Genomic DNA, 20,681 nt, shown 5'->3' with positions numbered 1-20,681 from the left:
AAAAGCTAAATTAAGCCCCCAAAATGGTACAGGCTGCACGCTCCAAACAATTCCAAAGCCACCACCAAACTAAGCATGCCGACCTTGGGCACAGCACTCCCTCAAGATTTATACAGCAGCTCCACGCAGCCCGATGCCGTTTGGAGACACCTCAGACAGCTCCGCACAGCGCCGTGCCGCGCCGATATATTATCCGAGATCCTGGAAGCGGAACAGCCACCCGATGCCGAGCAGCGCCAGCCAGGTTGGGTGCAGTGTCCATACTGACACAACCCGGGTATCACGGACCCAGCTTGTTTGGCAACAACTCTAAGGTCTCTACACCACGTCGGTGCAGAATCACACAGCCCGGTGGACCGGTTTTCCTGAGTGCCGCTGAAGGATCTGTACTTTTCCCAGGCCAGTTTACTCACCTTACACCTGCCTCCATGAAGCTACGCAGACTGCAGCGACAGCTGTCCATCTGAACAGCAAGAATTCAGGCTGCTGGGAAGGAGTGTTTAAAGTAGAAACATGCACACCAACTTTTACTATGCATATTAATAAATATTCTTTATTTAAATTTTGCACATTGCGCTTTAACATATTACATCCAAAACATTTTGCAAATGGATGTCTACTTTGTAAAATCTTATATTCAGCTCATTGTCATTCTGTACAGAATTATAGGTACAACATTACTTTGCCACTAGTTTGCTTTTTGTAAGTCTCACAGTAAGAGAAACATTTAATGAAAAGAGATGGCTTAAATTATAAGAGAGGCTTGCACAGCTACTCAACTAAAGATACAAGCCTGAAGAAAGAACAAAATTAATGAAATCACCTCCACCAGCCTCCCCAAAAAAACAAGAAAAAAAGAATCACATTAATTTAAGATAAAATTTTGCCATAAGTCACTAAATTAAGTTTTTGAAAGAGAAGGCGCAGTAGTCATCTTGAGAATTTCAGTGAAAGACAGAGCTATTTTATTGTAATTAGTTCGCTCCAGCCGTTGTCAACCAACCATTACAAATGGGCCTCTTGTGATCATTTAAGCGGCAGTATTTATTAAATTTCTCCTTCAGATGCTGTCGGTATTGTTCTCTATTGCTGTAAAAGGACTTGTTGTTCGCCATAAAGGACTGTATTTCATCTTGCGAGATAAAGATTTCCTCATCAGAAGTGCATTCGGACTCATCCTACAAACGACAACAGGCATTTAAGAACTCAAGCACTGCCCTTCCCGCGCAGTTCACCCCTCTTGCAATTGTACACGTTGTCTACAGTCGCTCTGAAGAAAGGTGCGGCCTTCATGTCACGACACCACAAGTCTTAGCTGGCTCATCCAGTCACCCGATTCACACACAATGCTCTGCTATTTTTTGGGTAGGAGGCAGCCTATACAGTCACAAAATCTACCAGAATGAGCTTCAGAGTCTTAGCACGTTTCCACTGAAGTGGATGGCTTTTATCGGAGTTTAAAAAAAAAAAGGAAAAAAAAGAAAAAAAAGGATGTAAAGCAAGGGGAAGGAGAAGGGAAGGAAAGGGAGAGAGAAGAAAGTTGTCCAGGGAGCCTATAGTGGGAAGTAATATTTGAGGCATGAAGGCAGCAATAATGCACGCTTCATTTTATGGAATAATACGATCCTTGATAATGAATACTTATAATACAAGTCCTGTCACTTGCATTCCAGTGACAGGCAATTTCTCCTCCTCTGCAAAGCATCCGAGTTACATACTTTACAGAGGACATGCAAAAGCAAACAGACTAAACGCTGGGAGAGCAAGCTATGGATCTTAGGCTCAGTTACGTTCTCTCTTGCAACAGTTCTTCAGTGGGATTTGAGTTCTAAACCCCATCCTCAGTCCTGCGGATTTAAAGCAGTATGCTACAACCGAAAATTCAAAGTAAGCGGTTACTTACAAGGAGTTCCACTAAGCTCTTGGCACCTTTTCCAGTATCAGGAACAAGTGACATTTCCGTAGGTTCTGCAAACTGTGACACATTTTTCATATGCTCAAACCAAGGCAACTGCTGCCCACTTTTTTCTGAGCTACAGCAGCTTTCAGCGTGTGTGTCTTTGGTCTTGTCGCGATGAAACTCTGTGTGCATATTTCCTGAGGTCTCTCTGTTACCTGGATCTGCCATACAGCTTCCAAGCTTCTGAATCTAAAATTGCAAATAGCCTGTAATGAACTACTAGGCAGTGTTAAACCTGAAGCATTCAAGTTTCAGACGGAAGCAGAGGGAAAGAGGGAAAGAAAAAGTTCAAAGAGAGAGCAAAGATATATATTTTTTAAATGCGTGCGCCTGGGGAAGAGGGGGAATGGCATGTTAATTCACTGAGAGCGCGCAAAAGTGCGTATGCTTAGGAACATAGGAGAGAAGAGACTCCTTCCTAGAACAGGCTGTGGCGGAAGGAGTCTCAATTTCAAACCTTGGATGGAGAGGTAACAGAAGATCCTCGTTACCCCGTTTACAGCATTAGTCACAACTGACATTTGAAATACTTTTGTAACTCCTTTAAAGCGTATGCATTTACATAAGCATTCTGGAATAGCTATGTTCCTTACATGTTCATTCTCACACTTCAAAGTTTTACTTTTCTTTTTCTTCTTTTTGTTTTTGCCTTTTGTGTTATTCTCTTCCGAATTAGCCCAACATTCCACACAGCTATCTCCATCCTCCTCTTTGTCGTCACAGCGATGGACACATGAATCATCTCCTGCAAAGGACAGGGAATTTTCTTCTCAGATACTTAAGTTTTGTGGATACTAAACCAGTATTACGTTCTTACCAAACCTACCGTTTTCGTCATGGTTGCAAATGCCTTCAGTGCAGGCCACATCTGACCCCTCTCGAGATCCTGTTTCGCTGCCCTCCATGCTAGATGAGTACCCGCAATCACTGCCATTACAATGCGGAGATAAACCTGAGACGAAGTGAAGAGTTACGGTAATCTATAGTAGCTGTTGCATATTTTTAGTTACGCCTCTAACAAGAAAGAATTCTTAAAAAAAAAAAAGTTATTTTTAAAAATAGCTGAGCACTGTTTACCCCACAAACGGTACATGTTTTTAAAAATTAAGAATAATGACATTTAACATACCTTTCTTGATTTTAGGTGAACCTAATAGGGTACCACTACTAGGACAGGTGCAAGAAGTGCTTTCATTAGTAACAATTACTTCTACACAATTGTTAGCTTCTTCGGTGCTACCACAGGCTTTGCAACTACTTTCTGTGAAGTTCGAATTTTCCTTAAAACAAAAACAAAAAATACTTGCAAGTACTGAAAGTAGCTCAGCCAGCATCTTTATAAAGGATACTCTCTCCACAAGAAAAAACAGCTGACACTGACTGAAAACAGCCGCAGCATTGCTTATAATTCTTCAGAAGTACAAGACAACTGAAAAAAAAAAAAAAACCCACCTCTACTTTCCCCACAATAATATGACCTACAGTAGCCCATGAGTTCAGTCAAGAGATCCAGAATAACAATTGCACTTACTCAGTCAATTAAAGCTTCCCCCTCTCCAAAAACTCAATGGTAATTGTCTGCAACTAGCATTTGAATTCCCACATTCTAAGTGATTTTTAAGAAATGATAGTTGAAAAATATTCTAGCATAACCTGACCCCCTAGATTTAGGATTTAAAAAAAATAATAATAAAAAACCCCCAAACCCCCAAAAACTAAGGAGTTCCAGGCAACTACTTTACAAAAAGACTGTACTAAGCTGAAAAAGTATTAGATTCCACCAGCGATCAAAAACTAGTTCCCAAAACTGAAATACAGTAAAAACCTCTCCAGAATTCTAACATGCAACAGTGAGTTGATGAATGAAACACTGAATTAGAGATCTATTTATTTAACACCAGCAAAAAGCCATAGCTATCAATATTTACCTTTGCTTGATTTATTTCCTTCTCTTCTGTTGCCTGCAAAGGAGTAGGGATCTCACACACACACTTATTTTTCCGTCTGTTCTTTCGTTTTTGGCGCTTCTTCTCTTGTTTAAGCTCTCGCACTCTTTCTTCTTCTGAAAATTCTTCACAGAGCTGTTCCAATCGACTAATACCCTGCACTTTTTCCACAGCCATCTGTTTATAAGAGGTTAGATCTATTTATAGATGTTAACACAATTCAAGCTTTTACATTTATGAAAAAGGAGAAGGAAAATAGCTGGCAAGTACTTTTTATAATAAAGTCACAGCACCACAACTATTGACCATAGAAGAAAAATGCCTATCCAGATTTAGTCACTAAATTTAGATTGCTGGAGAAGATACATGTACGGGGGGAGCACTGCATTTGACTTATGGCCCAGATTCGCAGTTTTCAGTGAAAAGTTGGACTTGAATGCATTTTTTGATCTGTTTACATGGTAGACACTGATTATTTAACACAGCAGCACAAAAAAACACATTGGAACTACTGCTACGGAATTCCTGCAGCTCTTTGTCTAGGGTAACCAGTGAAAAATCTAATGGATTTTCTAGGCAGTCCAATTTTGAAGTGTAGACGTATCTCAAAATATAGGAAGTATCTAAATATGTTCCTTAATATTAAATTTAGAACAAATATCATAATGGCACATCCACATACGAAATTAGAATAATATAGTTAAACTAGTAAACTATTCTAGATCAATGCTCCTACAGAGGTAAAAATAAATTCATGTGGTTTTTTTGTTTTGTTTTGTTCCCCCCCCCCATCACTCTGGGAATTCCTTAAGCCAAAATGAGGCATCATTATTCCCACTCACCTTAGAAAAGGACTCCATATAAAGATATAACAGTTCCGTATTTCAAATTCATAGCCAACCTTGCATACCAGTATAATTACCCGAGTTTTACAATGTCAATGAATTTTCAACACCATACTTTACTAGATTAAAAAAAAACCCACCAAGACGAAACCTGACAAAAACGCCCCAGTGTACCCAGTCCGATGCCACTTCCATAGCGTTCTAAGTCTTTAAAAAAATTACTTGTAGAAAACTCCAAGAACTAACGAGATTAGGGTTCCGCTATGATCTTTCCCAAACTGATTTTGTTCCTCCTTCTCTAATGTTTTAGATGCTTTGAGAGAGAACAGTCATTATGAATGGAAGATAAACATAACAAAAAAAATCGATGCCATACCGAAGGGGAATTACACTATTGGCATACGTTAAAGGAACTGCATGGAGTTCTGTCTGAAGTTCAAGATCCCAGAGGATTACAGGGCGCACTTGGAACACACTGAATGCAAGAGTTAACAGTTGTGTTTGTAATTCAAAAGCACATCCTCCATTTTTGCTACTGAGCCAAATAAAACCTGTTGTAGCCAGAGCCACTTTAAATGCTATCAGGTAGCAATACCTTCACCGTGAATTAAAAACACAGAAGATCCAGCGTACTGTAATGTGCAGCTTGGAAAAGAAAAGCAAGCCTCAAGCTTTTATGTTCCAGTAGACTTCACATCGGAATGCAACTCCGTTGTGCTACGCATTGATATTACACAACTGCCGCCTGCAGTGAACAAGGGATTGAATGCAACACCCTTGAAGCTCCTTCCGGCCCAACGTTAGTAGAAAGCAGAAAAATAATTTTAGTGAAAATGCACACAGTCACTATAGCAATTCAAATACAAGTTAGATAAAATTTGATTTTTACCTCAAAGCTTTTGCGTAAAGCATCAACACCTAGGTAAAAAAGCATCTGCCACGTTTGTTCCTCAGCCCGCAACTTTTGCCAGATTCGGTGTAATCTTTCATAAAGATGAATACCCAGGCAGGTCAAAACTTCTTCTTGGGCTATGTCTATTGTCTTAGCATGCCTTTCTCTTCGTCTAAAGGAAGAGTTGAACCAAAGTATAGTACGGTTAAAGTAGCTGGAAGTCTCCCAAGAGATCAAAGCAGCTCAATGATGTATTTTCTTTACGTACAACTGAAGGTATGTTTGCACGAACAGCTTTTTAAATCGAGTTCTGCTGTGCTGCATGCGGATGCAAAATAGAAAGGACCAGGTCAAAACCACCACTGCATTCCTGACATGCTAATCTGTGCACGGCACTGTTAAGCTGCACTACGCCTTCCAGCCTGTGACTTCTGAAGGTGTTGCCCCATCGGTCTCTGCTTGCTCCTACTAGGAGGGATCAGCCGAGTTTTAATGCCAAAGAGATGCAGTCATTCTTTTGTTTCCTCGAGTTTGTATTTAGTTTATATAGCAAATATTTCAGCTCCTTAGACATTTATGCGTCAGTTAACTGAAGCTGAATAAACACACACAGAAGTTTATACATTACTTACCGTACAAAGTAAAAATATTGCAGTATTAATCTGTATCTACCATCTACTAAGGAAAAATCATTATAAAAGGATTTACCCTCCTAAGCAAACAGTTACGATTGAGTTCTAAAGATACTGGGCTCAGAATTGTTTTTTTCATTGGAAGATTTTAAGGTGCTAAAACAGGTTCAGAAATTACTAAAATGTACAAATGGCAACAAAACTAAATTGAACACTTGGCATTTGGTAAAACTGTCAACCAAGGTTCTCCTTCTATTTCGCATATTTTGAACACCTCAATGGAAAAGCAGGCAGCCCTAGTGAGTGAACACATGAACTGGAAGACATTTGGCAATTTCTTTCAGTCTTGCCTTCAGACTTAAATGCACTTTAAAGTCAAAAGCACATATAAAAATCTTTGCTACTTTGAAGCGCTATCTTGAAAGTCTACTTCAATATTTACATTCAGAAATTTATTATGCAGCAAGGAGGCAAAAATCACTTTTGCAAAATACATTCAATAATAAAATAAAAGAAGCAAAGCGCTAGATAGCCCACTCTAGCAAATTACATACTCATACCCTCCTGCGAACTCTGGTTCAGCTCGACCCAATAGGTGTGCGATGAAATCTGTTTCACAGCATACATGTATATGACGTTCATGGGGACAGCAACGCAAACCCTCGTAAAGTGCAGCGCAGTAGCCCTTTTCTTTGCTGCAGTCTAGCTCACCAATAAGAATATTGTATGCCCGAAGTACTTTATTTTTGCAGTCAGTGCAAAACCTGTGTTAAAACAGAACATAACAGAACTGAATTCTTATTCAAGCAGAAATTTAGACCCGCTTAGTCTAAGTTATAATATACTGAGCTACTTAATAGTGCATGCTATATTTAAACTAGGTCACATAAGGTTTATGTTACTTCAAAAGGTAAAATAGTAAGACTTTGGCTGTAAGCCACGTAAGTTTACTATAGGTATTACACTACCTATCATATATTACAAGTCTGGATATCAACTTTCATGCTCCAAGGCATAATCAGGCTAATTGTTACTATGAAGAAATTCCTATATGGATATGCAATTCCATATTCGTTCAAAGATCAGAAATCTAGTAGTGAACAAACTGAATCATTAGTACAAGCCAGGACAAAATTCCTCTCAAGTAATACACTCCAAGTTACTTTATAGCAATTATTTAACGTATACTCAAGTGAGTGATAATAAGGAAAAAAAGTTTCCTCTGTTGCCTGCTGTATAAGAGCCGTGTTTCCCCTACAAGCACCTTTAAACATATTTTGAATTATTAGATTACTGCACAGATAGCCAAACAAGGTTTATTTATAACACAATGTATTCACTTTAAACATGTGATAGCTCAGATAACTAATATGAGAAGAGTATAGTTATGAAGTCTGTTACAATTAAAATACAACCAAATTAAGCTTATTCTATTTTATAAGAGGAAGTAATCTTCAAGAAGCTACAAAACCTCTTGCTGTATTATTCTAAAAATGCAAGTCAGACAAGCTGCTCACATTTCAGCTTTCAGCTTGAAAAGCTGGCTCTTCATGCCATCTCTGGATGGTGTTTTTCCCTTTCCTAGTTTGTCCAGTCACTTGACAACACTAAGTCAAACATATTTTGATGTTTGATAGAACTATGATAATTGGCTAGTTTCTGTGGTGAAAGGAAAGAAAACAGTAATATTATTGCAGGTTAGCATCAGGAACGCTGCCAACACCATGTTTAATGTCACAGGAGATTAAAGTTATTTTGTTTCCAAAGTGTTATTTCCACACCACCACCACCACCCCCGCACCCATCTGTGCCCCCCCAGTTTCTATCAGAACCTTGAGACTACTGGAAATTAAAACTTTTTAATCAGCACGGTATCTACTGTACACATGCAACAATAATTTAGTGGCCTATTTTTTCCTTGCAAGAGAGACCTAATAGCACTAGCGCTACTAAGTCCTAAACAACTGTTTTAAAACAGTGGTTTACAAGCAGCACCAAGCCTGAAATCTGCTTCTATTAGTTTAGTTCACATTATTTTGAAATTGCACATACTCCCCAAAAGCCTAAAAGAAGCCATAGGCCCAGAGTAGGCTACTTATGAAAGAGTAAAAGAATATACACAGGTTTAATACATCAAATTGTAAATCATAATTTAATCCTAACCAAAAAAATTAAGACAAGTAGCTATGACTTCATCTGAGGTCTTCGCATTTCCCCTACCATACCCCAGAACAATAGGTAAACACAAAGAATATTTCACCATCTTAGTCTCATCAACTGTTACAATGCAATCTGGCAAGGTTCTCCATCACCATGAAGCTTAGATCTTAAGTTATAGAAGGGTATCAGAAGAATCCTCTACACTTTTAAACATTATGTGAACTCTACATACGTTTTGATTCACAAAAAAAATGCAGCATGTATTCCTCAAAATGAAGGTGTGCCTTTGTTCTTTTAACATACCTGTGTTTTCGTAGATAGGTTTCTAATGTTTCTAAAAGACAACTAGAGTCAATTAAAACTACTTCATCCCTGCATTCCTGGGACATGAGCTCCCACACATCCATCCAACAACCCCTGCAAAAAAAATCGTAAGAAAGAATAGACTGTACATTATTCTGTCAGGGGTTTAGAAAAGCAGCAAAATAAAGCATTGTTAGTTTACCTGACTGCTCCCTGGAAAGGTCCATAGTGGAAAGTGATGCTACACTTGCTCTCCTCCTTCCTGCTGTCTTCACTATTTTTCTTATCTGCACTTAATTTCTCTGTACTGAGTGTGCTACTGCTCCCTTCACTGTCACATAGTTATAAAAAACATTTTTTTAAACCTATACCATATATATTATGAACTAGTTATTTTTCCTAAACAATTTCTATAAAATGTTACCGTGTTCCTTAATTTACTTTGAATCCTTTATAGGCTAAGCCTTAACTTCCAGTAAAGTTAGGGTCAGACATGAGATACAAATTTTGCTGTCCGTGTTTATAAACACAGATTCATAGTGACTTTTTAAAGTTACAGCTGAAAGCCAGTAGTAATTTTTCAGAATATTACCTTAAGTATAAACATATACAAGTTCTAATACTTCTGGCAGATTAAATTTCATATCACAACTTACTAAAAAAAAAACCCCAAAACAAAAACCCAAAGAAAAAAGCAAAACAAAACCCCCAAACTCCCACACATCTACCACCATAAGAAACCATAAAACACCCTACATTAAATTTCCAAAATTTGTTAAAAAAAAAAACCAACAAAACCACTTTACAACACACGTTTGGATATGCTAAAAGTACACTTATAGAGCAAAGAACAAACTTTAAATAGCAAGTCATGTTTGCTTACAGGCTTGTCTACACTTAACATTTTATCAGAATGGTCATTTCTGTTTAAGCTCATGTATGGATACAACAGAGCAGGAAAACAGGGGAAGAAGCACTCCTATTTAATAATTAGCTCCTCAAGTATTTATGTATGCTATTATCTAGTCTGCCAGATCATATGGCTTGCATTTATGAGAGGTTAAAATGTTCCTTGGCCCCAAATGGCACCGAGCAGCCATAAACCAGGCACACTGAAACTGAGGACGTCAAGTAACTCTCAAGTGGTATTAGCTAGTTATGTAGCTTGTATAATTAAACACACAATTACAATTCAAAGCCTTTTTTGTGTGTATAAAATGCCTAACAGATGCAACCCATCTGAAGAAGTTTCTTGTAATGAAGTCATGCAGAAGCTCTAAGTTGATATATGAAATTTGTTCTATAAGACAATTCTATTTGATGCCTCCGTGTCTAGGCTGTTAGCCTATTTGCTTCCACTCAAGGCAGCAGACTTATTTGGAGAAATATCAGTACTGATACATCCTGATCACTTCTGTAGCATAACAAATGGGTATCGACTGAGCAAGCAGAGTGCAAGCCATGTTTCTTTAGCAAACTACACCGATTGTCCACAAGCCATGTTATCAGATAAAGCCAAAAGCTTCACTTACAGTATATTAAAATACTGCTCTTCCACATATTCCCTATTAACCTGCCAGCATTCAAAATACTAAGGGGATTTATTCCAGCATGAATTGAGGAAATAAAGGCAGCACTTTCCTCTCTATTCATTCAGTTTCAGAATTGTTCTGCCTTGCCAAAATGGTAAGTGCAGGTTCCGTGATATACATTCTTACACAGAAAAGATTAATCTTGCTAAAAACAAAGCAAAAAAATTAATGCTTCCATAATGCTTCGAATTTGCTTTATTTAAAAAAAAATACACCCCTGTACCCCTATGACCTTTTGCCTGTGTAACATAAGCTTTAAACTAATTATATGAAAGGCCTGTAACCAAAATATAATAGGAGATAATGATTAGCTACCACTATCCTCAAGCAGCACAAGTAAAAATGAAGTGTCAAATTCCACATGCCTAGCATCTCAGGGGATTTATCTAAACCCAAAGAGACTCAAGTCTGCATAGAAAAATACATGTCCTGTAACTGGAAACCATGATCAAGCTTTCACAGGTTGTATGCTTAACCAGAAGCAGAACACAACTGACTAAAAAAGGTCCTGGACACTCCAACTAAGCATAGTAGTCTAATTTATTGGTCATCATATTAAAAAACACAAAACAACACACCCCACAAACAAGAAAAACCCCCAAAATACACAACAGATTTACAGGGAGTGTTTTTCCGGTTAGCCAGCTGGAATAAACCATTTCAGCTTCAAGACACAGAGGCATATATGCATCTTTTTCACTGGTGTACTCAAAACCTGCTGTCACATTTTGAGACAATACATTTTACAGAGTTTTAGTTTTAACTCTGCAGCCCAACCACAATAAAGCCCTTTATTAACAGTTGTGCAAGGCATTTTTAATAGTTCCAAGCAAAATGATGTATATTTGTTTAGCACGTACCCTTTCACCTCAATGTGAGAAAAACTGCTGATCAATCATTTTGGTGTAGAGCACAAAAAACAGTTTGTCTTTTTAGAGCATTGTTTATATCACAGTGCAGAAGCCATCCATGCCCTGAGCAGACTATAGTCCAAGTTACATCAGATGAGATATGAAAAGCACATCAGAGAGCAATGGTTTGTAATGGCCAAGATGCATTTTGGCAAATTAAACATGGATATTTTTTATACAAAAACCCTAAACAAAACACCCCACCACCAAGTAAAAGACCCAAAGGCCAAGAGGCAAAAATGGAACAGCTAGAACTACCAAGCAAGTTTTGGGAAACACCTGATTGCATGTAGTAGCCTTAAACTTTATGTGAAAGCATCACCAGTTGCCTTAGGGAGCTCTGGCAAAGGGCAGAGGGACAACTCTCACTCTGAGGAAGGAGTACAGATCTTGCGTTGGGAGGGCAGAAGACCTTATGGCACTAGTTTTGTCCAATCAATAAAGTGTGAGCAAGGGCAGTGGGGAAAGGATTAAACATCCTGCTGATAAGACTGTCACTCTTACTTCACAAAAAAGGGCTAACTACCTTCATATGAAAACCTATTGAGAAAGGCTCATGCCTACAACACACACCGCCCAAAACTCCTGAATACCTCTGTTCCTCTCCCCAACAACTATTTGAGTCTGCTATAATCCAAACAGCTTGGAGATTACTACTCTGGCAAACAGATAACAGCATAAGAGTTGATCTCAATGCTTAAAAATAAATTAGTATCAATAGTTTGGTTCCTTAAAATATTTTAGATTGAATTGCGCATGTTAAACACAAACTTACCCCAAAGGTTTTGGTTTGTGTGTGTCCAGGGAGTGCAACTGACATCTCTTGTTCTTCTTACTTTTGGGAATTGCATCAATCATATCATTCAGTTTGGACCTATGGAAAAAATGTAACTTAGTATTCTGAAAACATGGTTATCCAGAGAAATTTTAAAGGGATTGATTCAGCTCAGGTATCAGAAACAAGTATGCTAATGAACATTAAATCGAAAACTTTCCTCCTGTCCCCCATTTTTACTTCTTATGACATACAATCCTGCAGTACACAAGGAAAATATAGTATAATTTTCCAGACAAATCCTAGCCAGCAAAATAAAGATAACTCACACCTAAAAAGCTATTGCATAACTTTGTAAATAACAGACCTCAAGCAACAACACCTATTCCAGAAGCGTAGGGAACCACTAAGACCACTTTATCAAGTTACACTACCTCACCCTCCAAATCTCAACATCCCCAGCTCTGCACTAACCTTTCCTACTTCTCACTGGCCTGCTAACTGGAGCAAGAAGTAGAATGAGCTGAAGCCAACTGGAAGGCAAAGGCACACTGTGGTGAGCAGTCACCGTTTGGTCCGCTGACAGCTGAGAAACAAATGGCACTGAGACCGAAGCATTTATTGTGCTAGCCAAACCCAGAAGGTTTAACTTTCTCAGTGTTACCTTTCTACCCAAGAGTAGAAAGCTTGGGGAGAGGGGGTTATTAATTAAATTTTTTATTTTACTTTTACATGCAAAGTAGTGGGTCGGAGAAACACTCTTCTTCCGGAGATCATGAAAAACCCACAGTGCCTATTTCAGATTAGTGACTAAACATTTTAATATTGGTATCTTTCAGTTGCAATCATGGCATTGCAACTGATGCTATGAAAGATTAGGTCTTTTGGGTTTGACTGGAGTCAAACCTAGGTCTGTTTGACTGTATTGACTAGGCAGTAACAAGTTTAACATGGCTGTAAAAGACAAGTATGTACTATAAGATTCAAACTTGCGACAATTCAGTATCACCAACAAGAAAGCTGCAAAGTCAAATGCACAGAAAGTAGCTTCCCTTTTCCCTGGATTATTATTATCTGAGCAGTTCTAAGACAGCTGTGCGTCTAACTTACCCATGCACATAAAACAGTGTATAAAGCTTCTTCGCATCAGTCATACAGCTTCGAGTTACAGAAAGAACCCCCTTTGGCCCTACTGTTAGGGGCTCAAGTGCTGGATTTCCAGACTCAACAAGCTGAGAAAACAGACGTTCCACACTACGACGACAGCCAACACAAGGGACCAGCTGAGAAAGCGCACTCAAGACTTCACGTGATGTCACCATCATGGCAATATTTAGATCCTGCTGTTTAAGCATGCTATGTCTCTAAAAAAGAACAAGAAATGAAACAATTAAAAAAAGAAATAAACACACATCTTCAACTGTTCAAAGTTTCTTCGCCTTCAACAGCATTTCCTCATCAAAATACACTTGAAGTGGAAACCGTATGCAGTGCTCAGAGTTTCAGGTCACTGTCTTACCATAGATCACTTAAAATACTTACTGTATGAACAAAACCACACTTGCTAATATCATAGGAGCAATTCTGCTTCAAGTCTTACAGTCTACCCTCTGGAAGGAAGCTAATATTTTTCTCCTCTTTTTCTCTCCTCCTACCACTCAAATCAGCAAATGCTGCTTCCGAACAAATGGCACATCTCCCTGTCCTTATCGGGAAGCCCGTTTTCTTCCACCTCAGCACAGATGTTTTTGTAAAGGGTCTCACATACAACTCTGCAAGTTTTCATCTTCTACTCACACTCATTTTATCTTTGGCACATAGAAAGGAAACTCCTGGATGCTCATTGGCATATATGGAAATCTCATTTACGACAAACTTGTTCTGTTCGGACCAAGACATTTTAGCAATATTTTTCCTGGAAGGCTAAATGCCATTTCACATTACAATTCTAATACCTGAAATTAAAAAAAGCACACATTACTATTCAGGGTGAAACATTTTACTTCAGTAGCGAACATTCAATGTGTGCTAATAATAGAACATTAAAGGGAACACCTTCTAATATTTCTTACGTCAATAAACAATTTTAGGAGCTTCTCCTGGTTCCTCTGTCAAACACATCCAGGCACACATACACACAAAAAGCACATACCCTTCTATTTCTTCTTCTAACCGCTAAATTACTGGCTTGGACTTCATCAACACTGAACTGCCACTAGCACAGCTATAGAGAAGACAGAGTCCCTTCCTCACACACCGATCAACACATCTACACTTAGATTATCAGCACTATTGGCACTTTCCAACATAATCTGTAAAAGCAGAGTCCTGTCAGTGTATTAACTTCATTTTTCCCTGGTTATACAAAGTACACCTTTGTAAGCATACTTGTATCTATACAAGGAATATTTTGCCACGGTAGTATTTTCTGTATTGCTGTCGTGCCACACCACTTAAACATTCCTACTGTAGAAATGACTTGTCACAACTTCTGGGGAGAGAAAGAAAAGACCATACAACACAGCGAAACTAATCAATCACTTGGAACATGTAAATACATCCATTGAAAAAAGAAAATATTTTTCAGCTGATTTTATGTAATACATGTTATGAAGAGTCAAAGTATTATCAGATAACATTTAAGGTTTGTGCTCTTAAAGGCAGGCACATTAAATAATCTGACAAGTGATATCACTCTGCAATAATCCTCTTTCCTGTAATTAATAGTACTAGTCACAGCAACAGCAGGAATGAGCAATTTTCACGACACAGCTATGCTTTATATGCAGCATATGTCTGAACTGCTGCTGTCAAACCACACATGAAGAACTGCAAGCTGCGTATCAGCAAGCTGGCCTGTTCCTTTGGACATCAAGTGGCACAATTTTTTAGTTGCTACAGGTGTTACAGTGCTACAGTTACTTGCCAGAGTGTTAGCAGATAAGTTTCTATTATTAAACCGTCAGGGGTACCACAAAACAGTCACTCACTATTCAACTATATGTAATCTATAAACTGGCACATTAATTCTATCTTGGTATGGTACTAATCACAAGAACTCGATCTTAAGCAATGCACACTTCCACTTGAAAAAAGCAGTTCAAAAGTATTTAGGGAAAAAAAAAAAATCAAAATGTATTTAGAAACTGTAGCTTCCATTACATATAAACTGGCAGTGACCAGAAGATGCATTGTTTTTACGTGTTTTTGATTCTAATAGATATGCAGCAATTGCCTCCTGACAAGAGAACAGTGTATAAATGCTGCGAAATACAGAAAACACGCACCCAGTGTACTTTGGTACCAATACGTAATTGCATACAGGTGCTGATGTGTCTTTTAAGTCATTCCAGGAGTGACAACCTCCTAGAGAAGCGAAAGCACGAATCTAAGGAAAGCAAGATCTGATGTGTGGCCGCCTTAAAAAACAGAAGGATGTATTTACCTGAATGAACTGTTTTAATTGTGCACCGTTATTCTGATGTCCATCGAGGTTTAGCACATTATCAGGAAATTCCATCACCATCTATACAAGAGAGGGGGAGGGGAAAAAGAGCTTTCAGAAAAAAGTCAAACAGAGAGCATTAGTTTATTTTACTTTCTTGGGGGAAATAAGACAAATTATGTTAAATGCTCATTCTTTTCACATACTATTGGAAGCTTGGGAAAGGATAAAAGTAACAGTTTAAGATAGTGAATGTTTCAGCAAAGTAACTAAATGTTTCACTAATATAATGTTCTAGAGGGAGTTTATAAATGGCAACTCTTAAATAGCTGTTATAGAGAAAGCAAAAGTTGCTAAATGGAACATCAGTATTTATATTACACTTTTCTACATCACTTGAGACCCTGTTTCAGTTTAAAAAAAAAAAATTGTACTTCATCACACTGAGATCCAAATTGATCCAACAGCCTAACTCAATTTATAAAGCTATGAAGAAACAGTCACAACAGTTTAATGACTGAGTGGACTCCTTCAAAGACTAATTTAAAACCGTATTAACCCAACAAGGTACTCCAAGGTATACTTTGTTTTATATGATTGCAGCTGCAACTCTCTGGAGGCTCAAAGTAAAATGTTAAGCCTACAGAACAATGGGATTACTTGTAAGTAATTAGTAATATTTCTTTTCAAATTACTGAGCCACAAAGAGGGCAATTTCTTGGGGGGGGAGGAGGCAGAAATCAGTAAAATAATTTTCAATCAAAAATCCAACTTTACAACCATGGAGAAAAATGAAACCAATGAGAAAAATGTGTAAAGACTGGCTTAGTTGATCATCTTTGTCCAAACTGACAAATACAGAATTTATCAATATGAATACGGAAAGTTCACTTTAAAATCTGAAAGACAAAATAACAACTTTGGTTAATAACTCTAATACCAATCAACACCAAATGAAATTGTCCGACTCATCCTTTTTCCTCCCTCCACCTTCCCTCAGTTGTCTAGTAAAGACAGAATTCCCTGCTGTCTTTGTAATTGCAGACACTACCTCCAGAGAACTCATACATTTACTTTTGCAGGCACTCAACATTGCCCCAAAATAAACATCTATTCTCTAAGGCCAGAAAGCAAGGCAATATTTTGATCTCACATGTGCTAGAATTGGAACATTAGCACAGCTGCCTTATCTTTGTGCAGAACAGGGCCACAGTCAGTGCTAATTCTGACCTCTCATGCATTTCTCTTCCAGTTTCCCTTGCCCCTGACCCATACACACTAAGCAGCAGCTCAAGTGTTTGCTGCAGAACTACAGGTTTCCTACATTGCTAATTTGATGTCTCTGTGTGGAATGAGCCACATGCAAAAGTAAAAGCTCTATCTGCTAATAACAGAGAGAAGAGATAAATCTGCATATTTTTTTCCCCTCACCTTCATCTCCCACTATCAGACGACACCCTTAGGCGTTTTGTACAACAGAGTGAAATTATCAAAGACTAAATTAATTCATGTGTCTAATGAGATTTTATGAAGTGGTTAAACATCAACCACCATCACACCCTGAACTGGAAGAAAAAATTCCCATAATACCACATCAAATGGAATGCCTTCTAGAAATCATAAAAGCTGCTTAAGAAATGAAAAGGGTTAAATATTTAAACTTCCTTTAATTTCTAGTTGAGCCATAAGAAACAGAAAAGTGCGATAGTGAACAATTCATTTAGAGGAGCAGTATCACATTGCACCTAAACAGCTTTCTATGCTACTACAAAGCAATGTTACAAGCTTAAAAGCATTATAGGCCATTCATTCACTAATTTGCAACCACTGATTCACTATTTCTAGATTTAAGGCATAGATTAAGTCTTCCAGCTAACAGAAATGAAGTAGTCCCATTATTTTTAAAATTTTAGGTTTAAAAGAGGTCACCAGAAGCCAGTTACTACCAATAAACGCCACTGGTTTTTAAAGATAATGCTGCAGATGTAAAATTACGTTTCAAAGACAACTGTATGTCTTGCAATAGCTCTCATTAAGAATTGAAAACATAAGTTATAGAAGACTGAGACAAGGAAGCGAAGAGTTCATTCACTTGCTTCTGCAGATTTGTTTAATAAAAGCCTCCAGAAACCACCCAGAAATCTGAGTACTTTGTAACAACAGTAACAGAATGGAGGGAAAAAAAAAAAAAGGACCCGAGATAAGATTTCTTCATGGTGAGGATGACTTGCACTTGCATAAATGCCTTTCATCCAGATGGATACAAAACTGATTTACAGCTATAGGAACCTCTTCAATCATGAGTATGACTTGCCTCTGGTGTAAAAAGTAGAAGGATAGCGACAACATAGTGCAACTGCACAAAGTTTGGGCCTGGCGTTAAATTCTGGAACTAAACCAGAAATGGAATTTTAGGTCAGTTGAAGTCATCTGCCTGATGCCTGGTATAGCTGGATTTTCACTCTCTCAGCCTATTAAACACAACAAAGGTAACAAGAGCATGGTAAGTCTTCTACTTGACACAATCTAATAAGTAATTTTTCATCAGGGAGTCCAGGGGCAAAAAAAAAAAAAAAAAAAAAAAGGAAAACAGAAAAATCTAAGATCTTAAAATTACATGGGGAATGGAGGGGCAAAATAACTCTCAGGGCGTGGCCAAGACATCAAAAAACTCCAAAACGTACACTATTCCTACACAGTGCTGGGTTTCCAGCTAAGCAACCACTCCAGGGGAGCTAGCTATCGCTTTGGACAACTTAAGGGGAAACTTTGCCTAACGTATAAGCACAGTTAGCCAGAGATGACAGACTATGTAAAGCAAAAAAACAGTGACAATATTTGGTAAATTAATAATATGCCATTGTTTAAAACAATCAAAACTAAAACACAGCAAAGACCCTTTCTTCAAATGTAGCAAAACCAGATGGGATTGAGATAGATAATCTTTAACAGTGGGACGCAGGGTTTAGACACTATCTGAGGATACTCAATTGTTTCGTTCCGGAAGACATTACATTATGAAGTTGATCAAGATAGCTGATGCAAGTCAGGCATTCTCCTGTACTAAAACATGAGATGAGGAATTTAAAGCACATGCATTTCACACCATTTAAAGTAACAGCAGTTACTGTCACACCACTGACAGCAACAGAATTCAAATACAAATAATTAAGATACCCAATTACACTATCTAAGTCAAATTTTATTTTCAACCCAACATTTTCACACCTTAAGAATTAAGACAAACAACAACTGGCTAGTTAGAGATTCCCCCCCCCCCCATTTGCTCTGTGTTCACCTACGATGCAATTTCTGAGCCTTCCTCTAAACACGTGAGGAAGAAAAGAGACTAGAGAGCCTCCAAGCTGCATTTAGTTCATTTTTCCACTGAATCTTCTGGAAATGGCAAAACCCCCATGTTTTTCAATTCAGAATAACACACTGAAACAGAAGCTCTCTCAGATTTGTTACTGTAGACAGAGCAGCACATTATTACAGACTCAATAACCCTTACTTTAAGCCAAAGCTTTCAAAAACACCTTTAGCCTTTTCTTGCCTATTTAAGAGCATAATAATTACCTAGTTGTAAACCTGGGTTTTAACATTAATATGGCTCCCTTCCTTATTAACTGAAAAATGGTTTTGCTCCACATTTGGGCTTGGGCGCTGAGACACGCTTGTCACTTGAAAACAAGTTACGCGCAGGCCCCAATACAGCAATAACTTTCTTATTACATGCGGTTTGCATGTTTTTAGAGCTGGGAATCAGATAAAAAAGTTGCCACATTAAGCGCTGTTAACCCGAAGTGTTGCAAAGTCCCAAAGATTAACGCTGCAGGAGCAAAGGAGGAGCCTAGGAGGCCTGTCTAGGGAAAAGGCCTCGCCTGGGAATTGCAACACACCGCCCGCACACGTTGCAAGCGGGAGGCGCAGGGACACCGGCTGCTCCGCGGGGCGCAGGCACTCACCGTAAGGGTGTCGTCGATGTAGAGGGGAATCTGCCTCTTCTCGAAAGGGAATTCCTCCTCCCCGTCCCTGCAAACTGCAACCAGCCGCGCCATCTCTGCTGCTGTTGCTGCTTCCTCCCAGCTCCAGCCTGCGAGCAGCCAAACCCCGGGGAGGTAAATACCCGCCGCGCTTCCCCGGCACACTTTCACCAGCCCGGGAACAAGCCTGCTTTACCCCATCGCCTGATTCACCACGCCGAGCGCTGGCCCCGCCGCCCAGCCCACGCCCGGGCGCGCAGCCTGCCCGCCGCTTCAGCTTTGGAAGGGGCTCAAAAAGACTACGGGCCGGGAACGGGAGAGGTGGGCAGGCTGGGAAATGCGACATAACATGGAAGAAAGGGAGGGGACGGCGGGGAGGAGCGCACCCAGCCCTCCGCCGGGCACAGCCGGGGGAGGAAGGCCGGAGGCCGGCGGGGGATGGAGCCCGTTGCGCTGCGGGCCGCTCCCCCCCCCCCAACCCCCCGCCGCCACCGGCCCAGACAGGCCGGCGGGGGACCCGCCCAGCCCGGAGCGGGGTTTGCGGCTCTCCGCCGCCCCCGTCCCGCCCCGCGGCGGCTGGGGAGGGAGAGGAGCGGCGGCGGGGCGAGGGGGCGCCTCCACCTGCGAAGCGGGGCCGCCTCTCCCCCCGGGCGACCTGCTGGCGGGCCGCAGCCGCGCGGAGGGGGCCCGCCGCCCTCCCGCTCCCCAGCGCCAGCGCCAGCCCGGGATCGGCGGCGCCGCCTGCGGGCCCGCCGCCACCTCCCTCCGGCGGGCCGGGGAAGAGGGCGAGCCGGGGGGGCTGCAGCCCGGGCGACGCGGCGGGCAGACCCACCCCTTTCCTCCCTGTCCTCGCCCGGCCTCCAGCCGGCGCGGCGCGGCTCGGCTCCCCGCCCGGGGCGGCGATGGCGGGGAGACAGCCCCGAACGGAGGCGGCCGGCGGGCCGGCTCCCGGCCTCCCTCCCCTCCCGCCTCCCCTCAGTCCCCGCCGGGGCCGCTGCCCTGCCCTGCCCTGCCCTGCGGCCCACCGGCCGCCTCGCCCCCCTCGGGCCTTTACCGGCTCGTCCGCGAGTCGGCGGCCCGGGCGCTCTGACAGGCGGGCGGACACCCCGGGCTTCGCCACAGAGCCGCCTCCTTCCTCTCCCCCTCCCCGGGCCCTCCCCACAGGCGGTGGCCCCGGCCCCGGGCCGCCCCGCCCTCCTCTCGCGAGAGACCGCAGCCCCGCCGCTCCCCCCCC

General features: G+C 40.6%; 1 protein-coding gene across 4 annotated transcripts; it reads right to left on the bottom strand.

Moving 5' to 3' along the window:
* Positions 1-533: 533 nt before the first annotated feature.
* GGNBP2 (gametogenetin binding protein 2) lies at positions 534-20,574 on the bottom strand. 4 transcript variants are annotated; one of them, XM_076354255.1, is made up of 14 exons: positions 20,502-20,574; positions 19,430-19,557; positions 15,462-15,542; positions 13,127-13,380; positions 12,017-12,115; positions 8,739-8,852; positions 6,830-7,039; positions 5,641-5,815; positions 3,889-4,083; positions 3,090-3,240; positions 2,787-2,912; positions 2,554-2,705; positions 1,904-2,149; positions 534-1,178 (listed from the first exon to the last, which is right to left on the bottom strand). In XM_076354255.1, exons 2-14 carry the CDS (start codon positions 19,520-19,522, stop codon positions 975-977), a joined length of 2,100 nt encoding a protein of 699 aa, XP_076210370.1. In that variant the 5' UTR covers positions 19,523-19,557; positions 20,502-20,574; the 3' UTR covers positions 534-974. The 4 variants fall into 4 exon arrangements, with proteins under 4 accessions (XP_076210370.1, XP_076210367.1, XP_076210369.1 ...); XM_076354252.1 differs by having other exon boundaries at positions 6,836-7,039; positions 20,502-20,557; XM_076354254.1 differs by lacking the exon at positions 20,502-20,574 and having other exon boundaries at positions 19,430-19,623.
* Positions 20,575-20,681: the final 107 nt, after the last annotated feature.

Source organism: Aptenodytes patagonicus, chromosome 17 (assembly GCF_965638725.1).
Source record: "Aptenodytes patagonicus chromosome 17, bAptPat1.pri.cur, whole genome shotgun sequence".
Taxonomy (NCBI): domain Eukaryota; kingdom Metazoa; phylum Chordata; class Aves; order Sphenisciformes; family Spheniscidae; genus Aptenodytes; species Aptenodytes patagonicus.
Note: the sequence above shows the minus strand (reverse complement) of the source record. Positions and strands in the feature narration are given on the sequence as shown.

Bases quoted from the DNA above. Each gene is read 5' to 3' on its own strand.
- GGNBP2 (XM_076354255.1), bottom strand. From the start codon at position 19,522: ATGGCGCGGCTGGTTGCAGTTTGCAGGGACGGGGAGGAGGAATTCCCT. The intron at 2,150-2,553 runs GTAAGGAACATA...TTGCAATTTTAG, and splicing joins TGAAGTGTGAGAATGAACAT to ATTCAGAAGCTTGGAAGCTG. The intron at 1,179-1,903 runs GTAAGTAACCGC...TGTCGTTTGTAG, and splicing joins AGAGCTTAGTGGAACTCCTT to GATGAGTCCGAATGCACTTC.